Source organism: Poromitra crassiceps (genome assembly GCF_964638095.1).
Source record: "Poromitra crassiceps genome assembly, chromosome: 20".
Lineage (NCBI taxonomy): Eukaryota > Metazoa > Chordata > Actinopteri > Beryciformes > Melamphaidae > Poromitra > Poromitra crassiceps.
This window is the reverse complement of record NC_139637.1, coordinates 29,649,923-29,672,504: the sequence shown is the minus strand read 5'-3', so window position 1 is coordinate 29,672,504 and position 22,582 is coordinate 29,649,923. Positions and strand designations below refer to the sequence as shown.

Below are 22,582 nucleotides of genomic sequence, written 5' to 3'. Positions count from 1 at the left end.
AGACGGTGCTGCGGCTCTAAACTACAGGTTTGGCGGTTCTAGAGCAGAACACAAGACGTCTGCTCAGATGTGCGTTTACTGCGGTGGTTAAATCCCCGATCGTGTCTGCCTGGGCTGGGCTATCAGCTAAATTCTAACTTTGCTGAATGGATAGAACGGGGGAATTTACCCCACCCTGACCCCGCCCCCAGGCTAACCCAGCGTCTATTGTGGCCGTTCCTAGAGCCACAATAGGGGCGTTCCCAGACATGCTATTGCAGCATTTATGAACTGGGTGTCTGTGGTGTGTTATCATCACCTTACATTATGCTCCTAAGTTGAAAGAGTTAGGAGCACATAAAGAATTTTAAGGGCACAATGATTCATCTCTGATACATTACCTGGACTTTTCATTGCTACACCGACGAGTCGACGATACCCAGATCTACATAAGCACAAAATCCATTCAGAATCTCACCCACACCGAAACCTGCATATCCGCAATAAAAACCTGCTGAACAACTGCTGAACAACTTCCTCAAATTTAACAGTGACAAGAGGGAACTTCTTTTCATCGGCACCAAATCCACACTCAGCAAAACCGGACTTATCACACTCACCATCGACAACACAACCATCACCCCCCCCCCCCCCCCCCCTGGCTCGCAACCTTTGTTTCATGCTGGACCCCTCCCTCTCATTTGATCCCCATGTCAGCTCCATCATCAAGACCTCATACTGCTCCCCTCACTGTTCCACCATCCAAACTGAAAAGCTTTGGAGATCGAGCATTCTCAAGAGCTGCACCCCGACTTTGGAACTCCCTCCCGCAGACTCACCTCCAGTCCCCACTTTTAAACCCCTTTCTCAAAACCTACCTGTTCCCCCAAGCTTACAACGTCCCCTACCCCTAACCACCTCCTCCACCCTGCCACCCCCCTTTCCCCCTCACTCTCTTCTGTCTGACCCCTGTCCCTCCCACACACTCCCTCCCTCCCTCCCCTCTGTTTCCATATACCCCTGATTGATCTGTTCATTGTTATTTGTATGTGTTGCCTGTTGCTCGTTATCTTGTTTTCTGTAAGTGTCTTTGGGTCATTGAAAAGCGCAATATAATATAAATGAATTACAATTTAGTTTAATTCAATTAAAGTACCATACAGTATTCTCATGATGCACCATGAATTTCTTGCCAGAATGACTCAATGCAGCTCATTGGCTATTGTTGTCATTAAATTATCATTAACGATTTATTTAGTCATCCGTTGTTTGCCTAACATTATGTAATGATTGGTGGTCGTGATTGTGAGCGTTCACGTTAGTGTGAGTAGTGTAGTGACATATCCCTAATCCCACAGTGTGCTGTGAAATCACTGAGCAGAGTAGGCTATCAGCAGATAGCTGCTCTTAGATGCTCTAACAATAGCTAACATACAGCATATTGTCAACAACACTTTAGCGATCTTAAATTACATGTTGGGTAACGTTTAGGGTGACCAGATGTCCCACTTTGTGTGGGACTGCACAGGATTTAAATTTTTCATGCATTTTCCCATGTCCCACATATTGAGATGATGTCCCACATTATGATTGTTCTAGTTTTCAAAAGCCAAACCACTGAGAGAGATCATTTTTTTAAGAAAAAGTCTTCTATGACAGTCTTGACAGACTATAGTATCTTTGGGTTGTGGACTGTTGGTCACTGGTCACTACAAAAGAAGACAGAGGATGTCATCTTGGGGTTTTGGGGGGAAGATTTTCACCATTTTTCACCATTTGTGACATTTAAAATAATCGACAGATGAATCGATAATGAAAATAATTGTTAGTTGCAGGCCTACTCATCAATTGGTAACGTGTCCCACACAAACATACTCTTTCTCCCCACATCTGATTTCCTGGGATCTGGTCACCCTAGTAACGTTATTTCCAGAATCTGCTTGATAGTTAGTTAGCAGGATGCTAGTCTCACAGTGCCAGCCATAGATGATATCTACGTCTGGAACACAACTCTCAAAATGGCCAATGCCCACCCCCAAAGCAAAAAAAAAAGAGAGGATGCGTGACAGACATCTGAATTGACCAACCAGGGACCTCGTTGGCAGTGCATTCGGAATGATGTGCATCAGCTAAATCGACCCGGGTGAACTGCAACAAACACGTCCTTGAGAGCATCTACGCCGTGGACCTGGCACACTTTCTGTAACGCAGCTGTTAAATTATCTTGCCCACTCATTCTTCCTGCAAGACAGCATACCGCTGGTCCTGCGAGACTAGCCTCTTCACGGTGCTTTACGGCGTTCTCTCACTGTACGGGTTTCCTGTGCCGGACTAGGGCTGGGCAATATAATCGATAAGGCAATATATCGCGATATTAAATTTCCCGATACTGTATCGATACTTGGACGCCAAGTATCGCGATATTAAAAAAAAAAAAAAAAAAAATTGCAGGCCATGCCATGCCAGAACTCATGTCTGCTGAAGCTGTAGCTTTATGTCCCACCTACAAAACCATCACCTGACACAATTTAATTCCATCTGTTTGTGACTCCGGTCACGCCATCAAGCTAACACTAAACGATACATGGCTGGCTGCAGACAGTCCTGTGTTCCACTAGCAATAAGAATGTTACGACTTCCAGTCGGATTTTCAAAATAAAACGATTCTGCACAAGTCTAAAGCACTCAGAAGGCATTGGAAATGTTCTGTTTGTATTTCCCTGTCTTTCTGTGTGTGCCTGATGAGTAGGGAGATATTCACACTATCGCACAAGAGGGTCTTTACGAAAGCACATGGTTTAGGAGAGAGAAAAAAATACGCTACAAATTCCCAGGTGCCCCGGTGCGCCCTATAAAAATATTTGGGCGCACTGGCAGATTTTAAGAAATGCGCCTAAATAGGCGCCCTGATATGGCTCGAGTAACAGAACATTTTACTCTAGCCTTCAAGACTCGACTCTAGCCTTCTACTCGAGCCTTCAAGTCAAGGAGGTCTTGTCAATGCATGTCCATGACTTTGTGTTGCTCATCTGAGGTGTCAAGCCCAGATTCTTCAGGCTCCTCTCTCTCATGTCCCTGCCTGTTCTGCACGCAACTTGCGTCTTTTTCTACCAAAGTGTCAATGCACATGTCTTTGTAGAGCAAAGGGTTAATCTAACATGTCTGGTCAAACCTGAAGGTGAGCAAACAGTTTGAGGCAAGGCAAGGCAAAAAAAGACGGAGCCTGGAATATGGATTCTTTTTGAGCCTTGATGTGAAACTGGAGGCAACTCCTGGGCCTTCTTTTTGTCAGAAGAATACTCTGCTCCTTGGACAAAGCCTGGAACACTTCTCTCCTCCCCCAGTTTACTTGCTTAGTTTCAAGCCTATGGGATCGTGATTATGTTATTTGATCCCATAGAGTAGACCAGGGCTATTCAACTAAATTGTTCAGGGGGCCACATTGTCAGAAACCTAAGGGACCGGGGGCCGGACCGTTCCCCGAGCCATTATATGTACACTTGACACAATGCGCCACCACATTTTCGCAGCCGCGCTGGAACTATTATTAAGTAGGGGCAGCGTCGAAGAAAATGTTTTTTTTTTTTTACTTTTATCCATATTTAGAAGAATTTTTTATTTTAAATTAACATTAGGATTATACTGTGGTGATGTCATTATTCAGTATCTTCTCCTTTTCTATTATTAGTATTAAATACTGAGTATCTCATGAAAAACTATTAATATTGCATCTTTTGTGTTTAGCTCCGTCTCACAGCATTGTAAACTTGTAGTGCAGCAAGAAAGGAAAACTACTGTAAACATTTGAACCATATTTCTTGTTTAGAACCTATAGCTAGCTACATCACACATCTCCTGAAAAACCATTTATAATGCATCTTTCTTGATTAGCTACATCACATCGCCATCTCCTGAAAAACATTAATATTGCACCTTTCTTGTGGCTACATCACAGCATCTACTGAAAAACATTTATAGTGGATCTGACTTGTTTAGTTCACTTTAGATTCACATCACATCTGAAAAACAACCAGTCGAGTGTAATAAGTAAATGAGGTTTAATTGTAACAAAAAAAAAAAAAAAAAAAAAAGGGGTACGGTACTCATTCGCGGGCCGCCAATTGAATAGCCCTGGAGTAGACACTCACCCTCACTGTAATTTAGCCACTCAGTGGAAATAATGCTTGGACCACAGTGGAAATAAGTCTTGTACCTATTATCAGTGTTGAGCAAGTTACTTTCAAAGTGTAATATGCTACATATTACTAGTTACTTTCATTTGAAAGTAATAAGTTACTTTACAATATTACTGTCTGTGTAGAGTAACTCGAACAACAGCAGCAGCAGAATGAGATCACTGCCCCGGAACATCCTGAAAAATAATTTAAACCGCCTTGAAGTCAGTGTAAACAATCCAAAATTCATAATATTATTATTTTCGTTTGTTATTGTCGTCTATAGTGATTATTTGCATAAAAACTAGGGATGCACCGATCGATTGGCACGTGACCGGAAATGGCCGATTTTCAGCTGATCGGCCTCGACCGGTGCCGGTCAGTCCACATAGCCGATTCTGTGCGCCGGTCGGCTTTCCCCTTTTTTTGTTTGGTTAATTACCTGCAGCTGCACGATGCACGCGTTCACACGACATGCGCGCACCCCAAGCAGCCAATAGGAAACACACGCCAGCATGTCCTTCTCATTGTGGAAATTTTACAGTTTGTCACACATGCAAGTTGAAAAAAGGCCGCGGAGGGGCAGAGTACGTTGCCGAGTCCCGCTCGGCTGGAGTCCACTCCAGTCTGAGCGGCTCGCTTCGCCTCACCGGCCCCTCTTCCTTGACCAGTTGCAGTCCACATCACCGCTGCCGCTGCTGCAGATCAGCTGCTGCTGCTATCTGTCAGTGACGTTGTAACGTGGATACAGGAGAGGACTATTTGTTTCGTATTGCGAATAGAACGACGAACATAATAATAAAACGCATCGGATCAGTGTGCAAGGTTTTCTGTGCGTGATGATTTTTTTTTCGGATGGCGGATAAAAAAAAACTGACTGTGTGTAAACTCTGATATTCAAACTGAGTCAACTCAAACTCATTTCCTCATCTACTCAAGAACAGCCAAATCCACAACTGTAGAGTGGGCATGGCTTCGAAGGTCTGGGCTCCAGACCTATAGGCTATAAACTCCTTGTCCATGGATAACATTTTGATGTTTATTTATTTCATTTTATTAGTTTATTTGGCGGGGACATATACAAAAAAAAAACATTAAACCCCATAGGGGAAGAGATGCTTTGTAACAGATTTAGCCATAGGCTACTTTCCATCTGGAGCCCCTGTTCTGTTGCACCTTTTTTCTTTTGGAAAAGTAAATGCATGATAGCTGTGGGATATACTGGAATTAATTGTTTTATATTCATTGTATTTACACAAAAAAGAAAAGCTCTGTCCAGTAACCTGGAACACTTATTTTGAGATGTTTTTGAATGAGATCGTCCTACCTCATGCAAATGATAAGAAATGTGACATGAATCTTAATTTTCTATTAAAGCAAAGTAAAAATCAAAAATAAAATGTCAAAAAATAACCCGTCAATTATTGTTCTTAGAAAGAAAATTGGAATCGGCCAAAATCGGTATCGGCAAGTCAGACTATTCAAAAATTGGAAATCGGAACTGGCCAACAAGATGGCAATCGGTGCTTCTCTAATAAAAACACAGTTTGATTAGGAAATTATTGTATTTTTTTTTATATATGCTTTGATTAAAAATGTTTTTACTCAATTTGTAACTTAAGTTACTTGACAAAGTAACTGGTATAATATTACTGAAAAGTAATAAGTTATATTACTGAGTTACTGCTAAAAGTAATATATTACATGTAATATGTTACATGTAATATGTTACTTTTGTAATGAGTTACCCCCAGAACTGCCTATTATTAACATTGTATGTTTTTATTTGAGCGCTAAATAAAAATCAATCAATCATGATAGCCTGATATTGCTGTTTGACTTCAGACTACATCAAACACATAATGAAAAGTTCTGTCTGAAGGCATTGATTTGTTTCTGATTTTGGGAGTCACACACAGTGATCTCCTTTTGATAACTAATGGAATATTTTGTCACTTCCATTGACTGAGCCTCCCCTGAAACAGTTTGTAGCCCGCCTGGGCCTACTGTACCTCCCACTCTGAAAACTTGACGACTTTGATCAGCCAGTGAGATCTGCCAGGAAAGGGGGGGATGACGAAGTGACAAAGATGAAAGTTTATTCGACAAAACACAAACACAAACAAAGACTGGAGAAAGCCGAATATTAAACGTAGGGTAGAAAGTTTCTCTGTGACCGTTTTTCATGTTTCTGCCATGGGGGATAACAACTGCATGACTGCTGAACTTTAGAGTCAAACCATGGCTCAAATGAACCAAGTCTAATGAGTTGTCTGAGTATTCAGGAAGCAAATGATGTACTTTAGACTGCCCTGCCAAAGAGGAAGTGAAAATGTACCCAACATCCTCAATTGTAGAAATGTCTCTGGTATGTAGGACGACAAGCATGACTCTCCCCATTAAAGGAACACTCCGCCCATTTTCAACCAGCTTTGTATCATTAGAACATCAGTAGTATATCAGAAAACTGTAAACGGTTTTGAAGTCTGTCATTTAATTTGACAGTTATTGAGTGTTAAAGTGTGGACCAGTGATGTCACTGGTCCAGCATGTTTATCAGGAAGATGTTCTTTATATTTCCATGTGAAAAACACATTCCTGACAGTTTCCTGGATATGTGTTAGCCTGTTAAACCAGCCGGTCACATGAACTCACATTTCATTTCCTTCTTTGTAGGGATGCCACAGTGTGGACATTTTCCCACCGGGTAATAAACACGTGACAACACCGGTGTTACCGGCGACACTGTAAAAAAAATAAAAAATCAAAAACTCCAGAGCTCCTCAGCAGTCCTCACGGTCGGGATTTTTAATTTAACTGCTCTCAGTCCGACACACCTGTCAAGATAGTCACCAACACAAGCGTGCTAGAGATGTCACGTTAACCACGGAGAATAGTTTGGAGCGGTTACGTTTGTCGGTCTATAAATTAAACTACTCTGCATACAGTCCTTTCTCCCCTCCCCTCCCATCCCTGCTGCTGCTCTCAGCGCTCACACTGTCAGCCTCACATAACGTTAGGCACTGGGGACAGACAGACTCCCCTCCTGGAGAAAAGAAACTTAACGTCGTTAGCGACAAATATGGAGATTTTTTTTCTGGCCATGGGATTAACGTGACCAGCAATCAGCAGTAAGCCAGGCAATGATGATAGCTGAGTAGCATCTGCATGTGCTTTTATCACAGCCAAGTCATCAATGCTAACTATTTACCATCAATGTTAGCGGAGGTTTAGCTAACCTATTAGCAGTATTGCTAGCGGAGATTTAGCTCTGTTAAAACCACATTTCCAGAGATGTCAGTGGCAAGAGAATACACACAGGCTTAGATAAGGGTCTTACCTAGATTTGTATGAGGAGTGATTGTGTTCACAACATGTACAACTAACGTTACTTGCTGGTCTGTCTAACCAGAGATATGATGAACTCAGACAGCCAGGATAGAGGGAGCGCTTATACACCAGCGCAGCTGAGTGCATGCTGAAACTGGCACGAGCGGGCGGAGTTGAAGGTGTTATGTAATCGGTGTATGCCTCCCCACCGTGTAACACCGGTAACACCTACTACCACGGCAAGCCTACGACCCGCCTCTTAGTTGACATCGTAACCGGCCAATCAGGAATGCCGCTAGCAAAACAATAATGGCCGCCTCCTTGCCTGTCTGCCTAACGTTTGTCGAGTTTAAACAGCCATAAAGTGCAGTTATTGCAGAAATAGACTCAATAACAACAAACAAGTACAGGAGTATGCAACAGCGGAGTTTCTCAGCAGAAAATATTTTTTGCAAAAGGTTTTTGCCGTTCTCTCGAGTGGATTTGGGTTTTGACTGGATCCAACGCTGATTTGCTGAAGGAGTTGTCTGTCAAGGCAAGTACACCCGCCCAACTTCTGCCCACTGCAAAGACTGTTGTGAAGACTTCAGGCCAGACGGAAACGAAGAACGAAATGAAATGTGAGTTCACGTGACCGGCTGGTTACCAGACTAGATGTGCATCTCCTCTGACAGACATGCTTCTATTCAAAATGTGATGCTGTGTGGAGTGACTGCTCAAACTGAAAAATGATGCAATGTTTTCCATTTTAAATAGTTCCATTTGTCAAACAAATAACTAACCTATATAGCCCTTCAAGTAGGGTTATCATGAGAGCAGAATTGTGAACTTTGTACTAGACGCATTGTATTTCATTCTAACAGTTTAATTACTCACTTCCCCTTTGGAGGATATTTCCTACCAGTGACCAAACACTCTGCTAAAATAGGTGTGATTTTAAACATCTTGCCTAATACAACTTCACAACTATGCGATGGTAGATTATTTGATGTAAAATGCACATTGCAATGTAAAAGCGCTGTAGTACTTTTGTAAATATGTAAGTTTTCTTCATTTTTCACCCACCTCATTGTGTGTGTGTTTATTACACGTTATGTTGTCTTCTTCTTTCTCATTGATGTAAACTGCTGCTGTAACGCAGATATTTCCCTCCAGGGATGGATAAATAAATACATACATAAATCTATCTATCTATCTATCTAGTTATTTTTATGCAATTGTCGTACTGGACCACAATGCACGCGGTCCTCACCCACGCTTACATCAAGCGCCGCAGCCCTGTCAACTGCTGCAGGGTTCCGCATTTCCGGGGGGTTTGTGGTGTCACGCTGATTCGCCTTATTCACCTTATGTTCAGACCTTACAGTGGGCCAAATTCTTCCGGGTCCTTTTAACACTTCCGGCGGTCACTGCACAAAATAAGAGAGTTGTTTTTGGAGCGGACAGTGAAGGGGTAAAATAAAGAACGTAGCCTACTACTTTGAGCCGGTACACAGCAAGCAAGCGAGTATCCACTGTTAGCCAGGTCAGATAACGTTATCGTCGACAATGACGAGCACTTTCTTGTAAAACATACCTGGACTCGAACAAAGAAAGCTTCAGATAGTTGTCTCTCCTCCGAGCGCTCGAGCCACTAACGTCAATAAAGACCCGCAGACGTTAACGTAATTCCCTGGAATGCGAGACTTAACGAGCCAGTTACATGGCGTTGCATTCTTAGACATTGCCGTCTGCTTTTATTTGGTATGTTACATACAATTGGCTAAATTATTAGTTAATTCAGAGTTAGATGATATTAGAGCAGCGCAGCCATTTTTTATTTTATTTTATTATTATTTTTAGCCGGAAGTTTTGATACGGCCACACAACCGGATCAAATGGGCGTGGCTACATAAGGTGAATAGGTTGAGTCGATGTCTCGCCAAAAACGCTGGGGTAGCTGGCTGGGGGCGTGGTCAGGGTGGGGTAAATCCCCCGTTCTCCCAATTCAGCACAGGTAGCATTTAGCTGCTAGCCCAGCCCAGGCAGACACGATTAACCCCTGCAGTAAACGCACATCTGAACAGATGTCTATGTACCTGCTCTAGAATCCCCAATCCTGTAGTGTAGCGCAGCACCATCCTTTGGTGAGTCAGCCCATTGAGATATATGAGGGGTTTTACCCCACCAGCTGTATAACATTTTGTGGGCGTACTTCCCACACAGACCGACTGTCTCTAAAGTGCCACAGTTTTACCACAAACGGTGACTTTCTTGACCTGCAAAGTTAGTTATCTTTTACAATGACAAACATGGTAACATGTGTAGGCTACCCCGTGGCACAAACGTGATCAAAAAAGTAACATCTGTCTGCCTCCGTTCACCATATTTTGTAAAGAGGCTGGTACGCTGAGAGAGGCAGGAAGTGACATTCACTTTGGTTGTCACAGCCTTGTTTAAAAACGCATTGCTAATGATTCCACTGTATTGTTATTATGGTTTAGCATTAAAAGGGCGCTGCTAATGATTCAACTGTTATTGTGTTGTTTTTTAATTATTATTATTCCACCGTGTTATTGTGTGTGTGTGTGTGTGTGTGTGTGTGTGTGTGTGTGTGTGTGTGTGTGTGTGTGTGTTTTAGACATTGCTAATGATTCCACTGTATATTGTTGTGGTTTTAGCATGAAAAGAGCATTGCTCACGTTTTGAAGCTCCTCTCCATGTCTTTGATCTGCTTCCTGGAGAACTCCTTGAACTCTGTGTAGGCGTTGAACACCTTCATGCTAGGCTGCTGCTGCTCGCCCAGCCCGTCGTTCAGCTCGCCCCGCCGCTGCAGCGCCGCGCCCAGCTCCGGGTCTGCGCCCCGGCCCGGCTCCAGGCCCGTGTCCGCGTCCGGCTCAGCACGGTCCGGCTCCGAGCCGTTCAGCTCCGCCTCGCCTCCCTCCTCGATCTGCAGACGACGGTTCAGCTTGGAGGACAGCTCGTCTGCCATTTTACACTGACTGACTGACTGTGCCAGAGACCTTATATATAGAGACACCCCACTGCACACAGGCTCCACAAATAGTAAGAAAGTGTACTCTTCCGGTCTCCTAATAAATTGGCGTCGTCATCAGCTTGTAGTTGGCTGTCTGTCAATTGTATGACACTTCATTGGCTGACCAGTCTCCTAAGTGGGCGTGGTAGTGGCTAAACCCAGAACTATGTATATAGAAGAGTCGCGACATCTCTCCGTTCACTCCAATAAACCAGTTTTTTCCCTCAAGAGTTCCCGGAAGTAAGTTTCTGGATTTAAGCAGCGCTGTCGAGTTGCAGCAAAATGGACAGTTTGTGATGTAGTTTGAAAGGGTCAGATGTTTAAAGAATCAAATTGTATATTATCAGCTTTATTTTAGCATTCAAGTAGCACGAACCTCGTTCCTGGCTATTTATTGGCTACTGAGTCACACATTTAGGACCTCCGCTGACACCACTCTCTTATAGATTGCTCTGGCTAAACCACCAGAGATTTTCATCCGCCCTTTATTTTCCCATAGACATTTAGTAAAATGCTTAATAAAAAAATAGATTTACTTCGTCAAACCAAACGGTTCAGCTATATTTAGAATCGGGAGAGATAGATAGAACATTTCACTCTGACCAAAACTTAAAAAAACTACATCGAAAAATGTTTTTCTTTAAATCTGCGATTTTTTTACGTTTTGGTCTGAGTGAAATGTTATGTGGTCTCTCCTGTTTCTAAATATATCTGAACCATTTGCTTTGACGAAGTAAAACTATTTTTATAAGCATTTTACGAAATGTCTATGGGAAAATACATGGCAGATGAAAATCTCTGGTACAGTGCTGAAGCAGGAAGTGACGTTCCACTTTGGCTCTCATCTCAATTGTTTTTTTTATCTAGGCTACTTAAATAAAGGCTACTCTTGCAGTACAGACAATTATTTATTGAAAGCTAACGTTTTGATAAGGTCCAGAGGATTGAACTGCACTTCATTCTGTAATTGCACAGGCCTAATCAATATTACACTCGGCATAGCCTACAAAGCTCTATCTATCTAAGTATTTGTAATCATTGTGAGCATTAATGTGTGGCTAGTGCTTCAGACTGTTTTACTATTAATCTAGGCTAGGCTAAAGCCATTATCAAATGCCTTTTATGATAATATTTTTGTCTTTCTTTTCACTGTACATTTTGAACTGACTGAATCGTATTTTCACTTCATTTCACTTAGTTTGGGCTTAAAATTTAAACTGCAGTATTAATCATCATTTAATGTTGTATTAGAAAGGTCTTAAAAAGTCCTAAATGATAAACATACAATGACAGATTCCTTCTTTTAGTAGTCCATGGAAATTGCAAGAATGTTCAATATCAATTTTGCTGGATATATTATAGGCTTCTCGCGCTCAATTCCTAGGCTTGCCCGCTGCGCGGCCTCGCCCGCCCTGCAACTCGCCGAGCTGGCCCTGCAGCTTGCATACGCAGCTCGGCCGCTGGACGGCCTCGCCCGCTGTGCGGGCTCACCTGCTCTTATGACATCACTGATGAATGACATCACTGATGATGTCACAACTTAACATCTTATGACATCGCTGATAACATCATCAGTGATGTCACTATGACATCGTCAGTGGGACAAAAATTGAAACAGAGAACAAACATTGCCCACATGCTCCCTTTTATATAATAAGATACATGGATATAGGTTATCATATTATTCATTATTACTCATTTTTCCAAGTACAATGGCTGTAAAATATTGCATACATGTAACCCTAGCCTGGATGGAAAAACCTCATTCAGAGTCTTTCGGCTATGGGCGGAAGACCCGGAACCAAAGTGCTGTACTCCAGGAAAATATTCCGCTCAATTCTTGCGTTCCGTTCAGACGTAATGTTATGGATCCGGCAAGTTTCTTCAAGTATCTTTGAATACTTAATTTGGTATGTCCATGCTTCTTATTTTTTCTCTAACTTGTAGCGACTACTGCTGCTACTGCCTACTGCTGCATTTCTATGGGGGAACGAAAACACTGCGGACCACCAGAAGACAGTCTTCTGTCTGTTCAGCTGTTAAACCCAGGTGAATTTTTTCCGGGTGTCACTCAAAGTATATAACGACTCTTTTAATTATCAAATAATTTTTTATGGGGCATTTTATCTTCAGAAGCCACTAAGAGCCGTATACGGGTATATTTTCTTCTTTTAATACATCCATGGGTGGGAGGGGTGGGAGACGTCATGGAATACGTCATGCAGGGGCGAATTTTCCACTGGGGACAGGGGGACATGTCCCCCCCACTTTTTAAACTGAAAAAATCGTGGGTAAACTGAAAAAATCATGCTTAATACGCTACTGTTTGACCAGCCGTCATATTATGGCTGAGAATGTTAATTGAGTTGCTAATTATAAGCTATAGGCTACTCCAAAAGATTGCCACGGATTTCTGTAAAAAGTGACCTCTCCAGACCCTGAATGCATTTCTAATGGCGCTCTGTATGTAAATCCCCCTTTCCAAGCCGTCCCTGAAGGCAGCACTCACAGAGTTTGGCTTTTCTTAAGACTAAATAATGATATCACAACAGTATTGTAACAGCAAATTTAACTTTTGTACTAATATTATTCAGTTTGTGGAGTTATTTTTCTGTGACAAGTATCATCCAAATGTTAATTTAAAATGAGATATTCCTCGAAATCTGGCTAAAAACGTTACAACTTTTTTGCCAGCCCCTGTCCCTCTAACATTCTCTGCACGTCCCTGCTGCTGTATACAGGGTTAGGTGATGAGAGGAAGTGAACATGGTAAGCAGTGAACATGGTTGAATTTAAAATAAAGCACACTAATAATAATAATAATAATAATAATAATAATACAACCAACGTGATTTCAATATGGCTCTGGCTTTCACATCAGTATTGTTCTATGCCTTGTTCATGTCACCTGCTTTCATATCAGAGCTCTGATGAGTTGGAGGAGGTGGTGTCTAAAAGGCATGTATTTAGTGATGTGTGTAGTTCTTCATAGATCTAGCTAGCCTCTTAATCTTCCCCTCAGAGTGCACCAAATTGATGCATTTTACTTTAAAATGCAAAATAAAATTGCGTTTCACTGTTACAGTGAGTTTCACTGTTACAATGAAGCCCATTACATCCATCAGAAGCTTCCTTCTATCTCACAATTCAAGACTCAATAAGTGATTGCCATAACCTCTTGGATTTGTGAGATAGAAGGAAGCTTCTGAGCAATTCTAAAGTTCCACATTTGAATTCCTCATCATAAAAGCAAATATATCCATAGGCTGCCAGGCTTTGGCCGCAATAAATCAATAAATCGGCTAAATAAATAAATGAATAGGCTAAATAGGCTAAATAAATAAATTAGATTTTTCAGGCTAAATAGGCTAAATAAATAAATACATAAATTAGATTTTTCTTCTTCTTCCCAAATTCATGATGCCCCGATATCCAATTATTTTTGGAATGCCTTTAGAAGTGTACAAAATGATATGCTTTTATCACAAAATGCATAGTCTAGCTTGCCAGACTCCCAGCAAAGGGGATGGGAGCAGACAGCATAGTCCAGTGTGTATTTATGTAATTGCACAGACTAGTCTGATATAGTTTTTTTTATATATACATATAATAATAATATATGCTATTTGTCTTTGTGAGCGTCGTAAAATAACATAATATTCGTTTAAATGCTTAGTTTATTTTCCGACCCGGAAGTCGTCGTTGTTGTTGTTGTCGAACCTAAAGGAAGTGTGCCTACTGTTTGGAGGATTACTGGGAGAGGGGTAAAGTTCAGAAGGCAAGTTTTGGGTGGGTAGGTAAGAAGGTGGCAGAACAAATGCATATTCATGAGGCAGAGTTTGGGGCAACGGTGTTGTGGCAAGTGAGACCGGTGTGGACTTTGAAGGAGGCGAGGGTGGACATGGGAATTTTGGAAATAAAGAGCAGGAGTAGACAGGTAGATTTAGTTCAGGAATTCTATAGTCATATGAACAGGCAGTATGGGAACTACTTACAGATTTTCACAGGTGGGTCTAAGGATCCACAGATACAGGTAACAGGGGCTGCGGTGGTGATCCCCAGTAAGAGGATAGAGATCAATAAGAGAACATCAGATTATTTAAGTATTTATGCAGTTGAACTAGTGCCAATTTTGTTAGCGAGTGGGTGGAGGAAGGGGTGGAAAATAAAGTACCGTAAATTCCGGACTATAAGCCGCACCGGTGTATAAGCCGCACCTGCAAAGTTGACTATTTTTTTCTTATATAAGCCGCACCGGACTATAAGCCGCGGGTGTTTTAATGGTTTTTTTTTTTTGGTTTTTTGTTTTTTTTTTGTGTTTTAATGTTTAATTACCATATGTCAGGGTTCATGCACAGAGGGGATTGTCGGGAAAGAGATGGCTGTTTGAGGAAGCTCCCATTTATTAACATTTCAACAAAACAACATAACACAACACCACCTGTGTTGTTATTTACAGTGCACACAGTGTCATACAGTGTCATACAGTGTGGTGAAAAGAGGGCAAGAGAGGAAATTAAAACAGAAGTGGATTTATAGTTAGAAAGAGTGCTAAAAAAGAGATTTTTTTTTTTTTTTTTTTTTTTTTTTTTTTGAAAAAATCCATAGATAAGCCGCACCGTTATATAAGCCGCAGGGGCCAAAAAAGGCCAAAAAACGGGAAAAAAGGTGCGGCTTATAGTCCGGAATTTACGGTAATCATTTGTAGTGACTCGGTGGCAGCGTATTAAAAACTGGAGCAGGAAAAAATTATCAAGATTTAGTATACGAACTGTTGTTTGTTAATTCAAGGTTAGATAGGCAGGGGAAAACTATAAAGTTCATGTGGGTGCCAGCACATGTAGGAATCTCAGGTAATGAGAAAGCAGACAAGGCAGCAAAGGAGGTGATCAGAGAACTGTGAAGCCCTCTGGGACATGCTTGTGAATTAGGGCTATACAAATAAACTTGAGTTGACTTGACTAGAACAGGTGGACATTGACATCAAACTTTCAAAATCAGAGGGGAAGAGCATAGTATGGAGGGAAATAGTTAAACAGTGGCAACAGCAGTGGGATAGGGCAATAAAAGGGAGACATCTGCATGTTATACAAAATAAAGTGGGAGTGGTGGGGAATAGTGGGGCTATAGGAGTGAACAGAGAGTCATAAGTAGATTGAGAATTGGTCACAGCAATTTAAATGGAACAGTTTTTAATAGGGGAGCAAACTAGTTGTCCGTTTTTGGAGAGGAACTGGACTGATAACAAGACTGTAATGGATTAGGGGAACATTGGATGGATTAGTCCAGAAGGAGGCAGTAATGCAACATGTTGGATGCCAACCGCCGTAAAACCAAACGGAAGAAGAAGAAGAAGAAGAAGTTATCTGTTATTATGAATGGGAGCACTATGGGTGGATACATGATGAACACTGTAAATAGATTCCACTATGAAGAAGACATCAAACTCCAGTAGGTGGCGGTAATGCACAAAAAGCTGTTTGCCTGATCAAATGAGGTATGGCAGGAATATTATTTGAAATAAGGTTTGTTTGACATCACCATTCAGTTCAATGAGATGGACACTGATTTTGCATACGTGACATATGTTGATATTGTAACGTTCCTGGTAACTCATGAGGCAGAGGCTTCTTGTTGGTACAAGGTTCTTTATTCTCCGTTAGTCATATTACAACTCTCAGCGGTAGTCACGCTCATAACTAGCAACCTTCCCTACTACCAGTGTGTGGAGACTGACGCGCATGCTCAGTCCTCCCCGGAATTATTCCGACAGCATAGTGTTCCCCAATACAACACTCCCACACATCAGTTCCTATCTGTAGTTGAGACACTACCAATGCTCACCCCTGTATGTGTAATGCTGATACGCTACATACTCCCCGCCCAACAATAAGGTCAACGCCCACGTTGATACCACATCACACACCCCCTTGTACCAAACACACCCAACATCTTTTTTTAACAACTTATTATTTATTTATTTTTCAACCACATTTTATGTTGCAATCTCAGACTTTCCCACATCTCCTCCCCCACAATATCTCATGTCATGCACATCCTTTACTTTCTGTTACAGCATTTCAACATTTCAACATTTCCAACCACCATCTCCTCTTTTTTTTTTTTTTTTTTTTTTTTTTTTAATACAACTCAAAGTTGTTCAAGTGTCCTGGACCCCTTGGCTCTCTCCGTGGCCGTGTTAGTCTCTGTGAATCTGCCTGCGGGGCTGATCCCACCTGCAGTGTCTCTGGGCCTTCAAGTCCCTGAGTGGGGGCCGCCCGGTCATGGCCGGACGCCCCTCTCTGTGGAAACAGAGTCCTTCTTTCAGCCTGTCTAGGTGAAACCGCCGGGCGGCCGAGATCTGGGGGAAAGGTGCACCCCCCCCGGTATGGGGCCAACCTGTCTCGGTGGAGTACCTTCTTGCCACCAAGTGGCATCTGCACTCGGTACACCACCTCCCCCATTCTCTCCATGACCCTGCATGGGCCTGTCCAGTGACAGTCCAGTTTAGGGCTACGCCCTTTTTTTCTCCGGGGTGTGTACACCCAGACCAACTCCCCCCCCTGGAAATGGTTTCCCTTTGCCCTCACATCATAGTTCCTTTTTTGTTTCATCCCTGCTTTCTCTAGCTGGTCCCGAGCGAAGTTGTGAGCGGACTCTAATCGATCTTGTAGCCTCCTGGCGTACTCTCGCCCCGGGGGAGCGTCCAGTGCATCTGGTGGCTTTCCGAACGCCATTTCTGCTGGTGTCCGCAGTTCTCGACCTAACATGAGCAGGGCGGGTGTGCAGGAGGTGGACTCTTGTGTGGCAGATCTGTAGGCCATGAGGATGAGAGGCAGGTGCGTGTCCCAGTCCTTCTGGTGCTCCTCCGTGAGGATGGCCAACTGCTTTTTCAGCGTTCGATTGAATCTTTCTACAAGGCCATCGCTCTGGGGGTGCAATGCTGTGGTCCGTGTCTTTTTAATGTTCAGTTTCTCGCACATGGTGGCGAACACTCGTGACTCAAAGTTTCTCCCTTGGTCACTGTGTAGGGTCTCTGGTGCTCCGAACCTACTGAACATGCCGGTTACTAGTGCGTCGACCACCGTCCCCGCCTCCTGGTCGGGCAGTGCGTACGCCTCTGGCCATTTTGTGAAATAGTCCATGGCGACCAGGACGTATCGATTACCACTGTCTGAGCGTGGGAAAGGTCCCATCACGTCTACTGCTACCCTCTCCATGGGGGCTCCTGCTGCTAGCTGTTGGAGCGGGGCGCGAGACTGGTCTAACGGGCCTTTGTACGCTGCGCAGAGGTCGCAGCGTCGACAGAAGTCCTGTACGTCGTCGGCACTACTTTCCGCCACTTATGCTCTCCTGTCGCTGGCTCCTTCCAGGACTTCATCAGCACTCCGCTACTCAATCTCAGGGTGTCGAACCCTGCCCACAGCCCTTTGGTCGTGTCGGTGGCCCCTGCCACCTCTTCCCAGGGCGGCTTCTGGCCCTCTTCTACCCATTGCAGTACTGGTGACAGCTCCCTGTCGTTTTCTTGGTGGCCCCTCCAATCCGCTGCCTCTGCCATCCGCAGCGTCCTGCACACTGGTCCATCCCCCGTGTGGTTAGGGCAGATCCTAGCTTCCTCTTGGAGCTCTCTCTCTCTTCCTTCTCTCTTTTCGCAGTACGTACACCCTCTCTCTGCGCAGGGTCGTCGTGACAGGGCGTCTGCGTTGACGTGGCGCGCCCCTGCCCTGTGTTCTATCGTGAAGTTGTAGTCTGCCATTTTCTCTAACCAGCGGCACACTTGCCCCTCCGGCTCTCGGAAGGACCACAGCCACTGCAGCGCCGAGTGGTCGGTCCGTATGGTGAACCGCGGCTGTCCCAGGAGGTAATATCTAAAGTGTCGTAGTGCTTCTACTACGGCGAGGAGCTCCCGGCGGGTGACGCAGTAGTTACGTTCTGCTTTATCGAACGTCTTGCTGTAGTACGCCACCACCCGCTTCCCGTCCGGCCCCGCCTGGGACAGCACGGCCCCCATACCCCCGTTGCTGGCATCAGTGTCTAGTAGGAACGGCAGGGCGGGGTCTGGTGCTCTAAGCACCAGAGACTCGGTCAGCGCTTTCTTGAGGGCTTTAAAGGCTAGGTGGCATTCTGTCGTCCAGTGGAAGTCTGCGTTCTTCTCTTTTAGCCTGAACAGTGGTTCCGCTATTTTAGAAAACCCGTTTACGAATTTCCTGTAGAAGGCGGCTAGCCCTACGAAGCTCTCGAGTTCGCCTTTGTTTCTGGGGGTGGGCCACTCCATGACCGCCTGAGTCTTCTCTTCCAGGGTGCGAATGCCCCCCGCGCCGATGCCATGCCCTAAGAACTCCACCCTCCTCTTCAGGAAGTGGCACTTGTCTGGGTGTAACTTTAGACCCGCCTCGGCTATCTTCTGCAGGACTTTTCGTAACGCCCCCACTGCTGCCTGGAACGTGCCCCTGTGTGTCAAGATGTCATCTAAATACACGACGCATTCGGATCGGGGAATGTCTCCCAGCAGCTTCTCCATTAACCTCTCGAACGTTGCTGGTGCGTTGCACAGCCCGAAACTGAGTACTCGAAACTGCCACAGCCCCTTCTCTGTGCGGAAGGCGGTCTTTTGTTTGGCATCGTCGCGGAGGGGCACCTGCCAGTACCCGCTACGGAGGTCTAGGGATGAGAACCAGGATGACTCTCCCGCGGCGTCTAACAGTTCCTCGATGATGGGCATCGGGTATGCGTCTTTTTTTGTCACTTTGTTCAGCCCCCTATAGTCTACACAAAATCGCATTTTGGGGCTATTTTTCTTTCTCACCAGCACTACCCCTGACGCCCACGGGCTGTCTGATGGCTCAATGATCCCCGCCCGCAGCATGTTCTCTACAGCTTCGTTCGCTATCTCTCTCCTCGCTGCTGGGACCCGACGGGGATATGACCTGACGGGTCGCGCTCCCTCAGTGTCTATTTCGTGTTCCACCAGGTGGGTACAGCCTAGCTCATCATCCGACATGGCGAAAATGTCTTTATATTCCTCTAGTACCCTCCACAGTTCATCGCTCTGCTGGGGTTCTAACCCTTCGCTCTGGCGCTGGTGCAATCCCCTGAGCATCTCTAACCTCTCTCTCTCCCCCTCTGCCTGTTGCGCTGGCTGAGGGCAAGTGTTTGGAGGTGGGCTAGGGGCGGGGCTTTGTGGAGGGGCTTGGTCTGCTGGGTGGGGCTCATGTACTACGGTGACGCGATATACAGTGATGTTATTTACATTAGCTCTCTCCTCTGGAACGGTGGGAGGGTGGCCCATCTGGACTACTGGCCCGTCTGCAAATGTCAATGTGCTTTTTCCTAGGTCTACTGTGCATTTGTTTAGCGTTAAGTAGTCTTCCCCCAGGATGCAGGGTCCCGTCATTTCTACCACCCACACCGGAAAGTCCACTGTCTGTCCCCCCACTGTTATCATTACGTGTCCCCTCCCCCTCATTGGCATCAACTCACCGGATACTGTTCTTAGCAGTTGTGCTGCTGGCTGCTCCAGGCGCGTCCCCTCGGGCATCATGTTGACGTTCACCAGCGTTGCCGTACACCCCGTGTCCACCAGGGCGGCGCAGTATCTCCCCTATAGGTAGACTGGAACATGGCAGCCGTTCATCGCGCGCGGCCCGCTCTGCATGTTGACAGCTCCGGCGATGTCGTCTACTTCGGGGCCCGGCGGAGCCCCACCTCCCCGTTGCTGTCGGTGGGCTCCTCCCTGCGATGACGTGGCTACGGGGACTGTGGCATCGTAGACCCGGCCCTGTGCCGTTTCCCTGGTTCCACGCTCTCCGGCGGCAGTCTGCTTCCCGATGCCCGGGGCGTCCACATCCCCAGCAGATCATGCTCCCTCTGGCCCAGCTGTTGTTCCGCTGGGTGGGCTGCCGAGCGGGGTTGGGCTGCAGGGTCGCTCTGCGGAGCAGTTGTTCTGTCAGCTGTTGTACTGACTCGGACAGTTCTTTCACCCTGTTGCCTTGCTCTTTCACCGTGTTGCTTTGCTCTGCCAAGGCCGTCTTCCACGCTGGCTCTTCTTGTAGCTGGCTCTCCGCTGCCATTCTCACCACTGGGGCGGCCTCCATTATGCCGCTGCTCTTGTCCCAGCCTTCTACTGTCTCTATCTCCAGCGCCAACCCCAGCGCTGCTCCCAGTGTTTTTGGGTGTCCCAGCGTTACTTTCTGGCTTAGACTCCGTGGCTCGATGGCCTGGACAAAGTAGCTTAGGGCTAACCCATCCAGCGCCTCCGTCGGTAGCTGGCTGTATGCGCGCCGGCTGAGAGTCTCAATGTCTGTTGCCAGTGCACGCAGCGACTCACCCTGCCGTCTGCGTCTGTTACACAGTTCCGCGGCTACTATGGCCTGCTCTTCACATCGGCCGAAGCGTCTCCGCAGGACCCCCATCACCACATCCAAGTCCTTTGTATCAGCTATTGCCGACACGCACGCCGTAGCCTCGCCCTCGAGGGCCATCACGAGATGGCTGGCTCTCTCCCTTCTCGTCCAGCCATTCCATTCTGCAGCCTCTTCAAACTGCTTGCAGTATGCCTCCCACTCGCCTTTACCGTTGAATTTTGGCGGGGTGATTTCCTTTCTTCCTCGCCGCCCGCTGTCCTTTGTCGCCTCGACCCGTGTCCCGTCTTTGTCCTCGGCCCGCAGGCTAGCTCCGCTGGGCTGTGGCACAGCCTCCATGGCTACAGCGGCAACGTCAACCCGCTCGATCTTCACCCTCACCGGCCCCGGTTCCTCCGCTCCTTCTCCCGCCTCGCTAGCTTGCCTGCTAGCTCCCTTGAGCCGCGGGATAGCTTCCGTGGCTACGGTGATAGCGCTGCCTAGTCCGGATTTTATCTTCACCCACCCCAGGCTTTCTGCTGCTTTTCCCGCTTGGCTCTCTGTGGTAGCGGCTGCGTCTACCCAGACATCTTCCTCTCCGGACGCCTGGCAGTCTGCTCCGGCTCTTGCCTTTCCCGCCTCTCGATTGAGTCGTTTGCGCTCTTTCTTCAGGAACTTGTTAACCATTTCGCCGAATCTGGAGGCAATATTCACTGTTTAAACTTCTGACGCCAGTGTAACGTTCCTGGTAACTCATGAGGCAGAGGCTTCTTGTTGGTACAAGGTTCTTTATTCTCCGTTAGTCATATTACAACTCTCAGCGGTTGTCACGCTCATAACTAGCAACCTTCCCTACTAGCAGTGTGTGGAGACTGACGCGCATGCTCAGTCCTCCCCGGAAGTATTCCCACAGCATAGTGTTCCCCAATACAACACTCCCACACATCAGTTCCTATCTGTAGTTGAGACACTACCAATGCTCACCCCTGTATGTGTAATGCTGATACGCTACAATATTGATATTGAGAATAATCCTTATGATTATCATATTGATTTCAACCCCATTGTCCATGCCTATAGCGCCCTCCCTGGACAAAAATGCACCAGCCGCTACTGGTGTGAGCATTGTGGAGTATTAGAAACTGTGCAGCATGTACTGTTGCAATGTTCACACTATGCAGAGGAAAGGAGGGAATTATTTATTGAGCTGGGCAAACTGGGAGTTAAAAGCTTTTCCCTTAAAACACTGTTGGGTGATGGGGTGGCACAAATAAATAGTGTTATGGCCCAATTCCACAGCAGCTAGTAGCGCGGTCCCGCTCCGCTCGACTCGACTTTTGGTCTCATCCCACCATCAAAAACCGGCCCAGCTCGGTTTGTTTTGTGGCCGAGTCGTGCTACTTTTGGTCCCTGCCTCGTCGGGGTACTTCGGGCTGGCGAGTAGGTCCCAAATGGTGACGTAAAACTCTGATGGCTACTGATTGGTCAGAGAGAATCGTGTTTACTCTGTCTACTGACTGTCAATGCAATGCTGGCGGCTGCATACCAGTTTAGTGGTCTTACCTTATCTTCTGTTATGTATATTTCCATCAGTATTTTGTGTCGCTGCCTTCACCTCCGGTGAAATAAAATCGTGGCGGGTGTTCAATTGTCTGAGAAAAAAGTCCGCTGCTCGCTCAGGGAGCTCTGTAGCTGAGTGGAGGCTGCAGCGCTCCGCTAGGCCGCAGCGGGTGTTTGGAAGC

General features: G+C 45.6%; 1 protein-coding gene across 2 annotated transcripts in view; it reads right to left on the bottom strand.

Moving 5' to 3' along the window:
* Window positions 1-10,369, bottom strand: part of LOC310794560 (EF-hand domain-containing protein D2) — a 39,656-nt gene extending 29,287 nt beyond the window's left edge. For both annotated transcript variants that reach the window (XM_083656534.1, XM_083656533.1), the window contains exon 1: window positions 10,166-10,369. In XM_083656534.1, the coding sequence (XP_083512660.1) occupies window positions 10,166-10,245 (80 nt within the window). In that variant the 5' untranslated portion in view covers window positions 10,246-10,369. The remainder of the gene's footprint in view (window positions 1-10,165) is intronic.
* Between the last annotated feature and the right edge of the window lie 12,213 nt (window positions 10,370-22,582).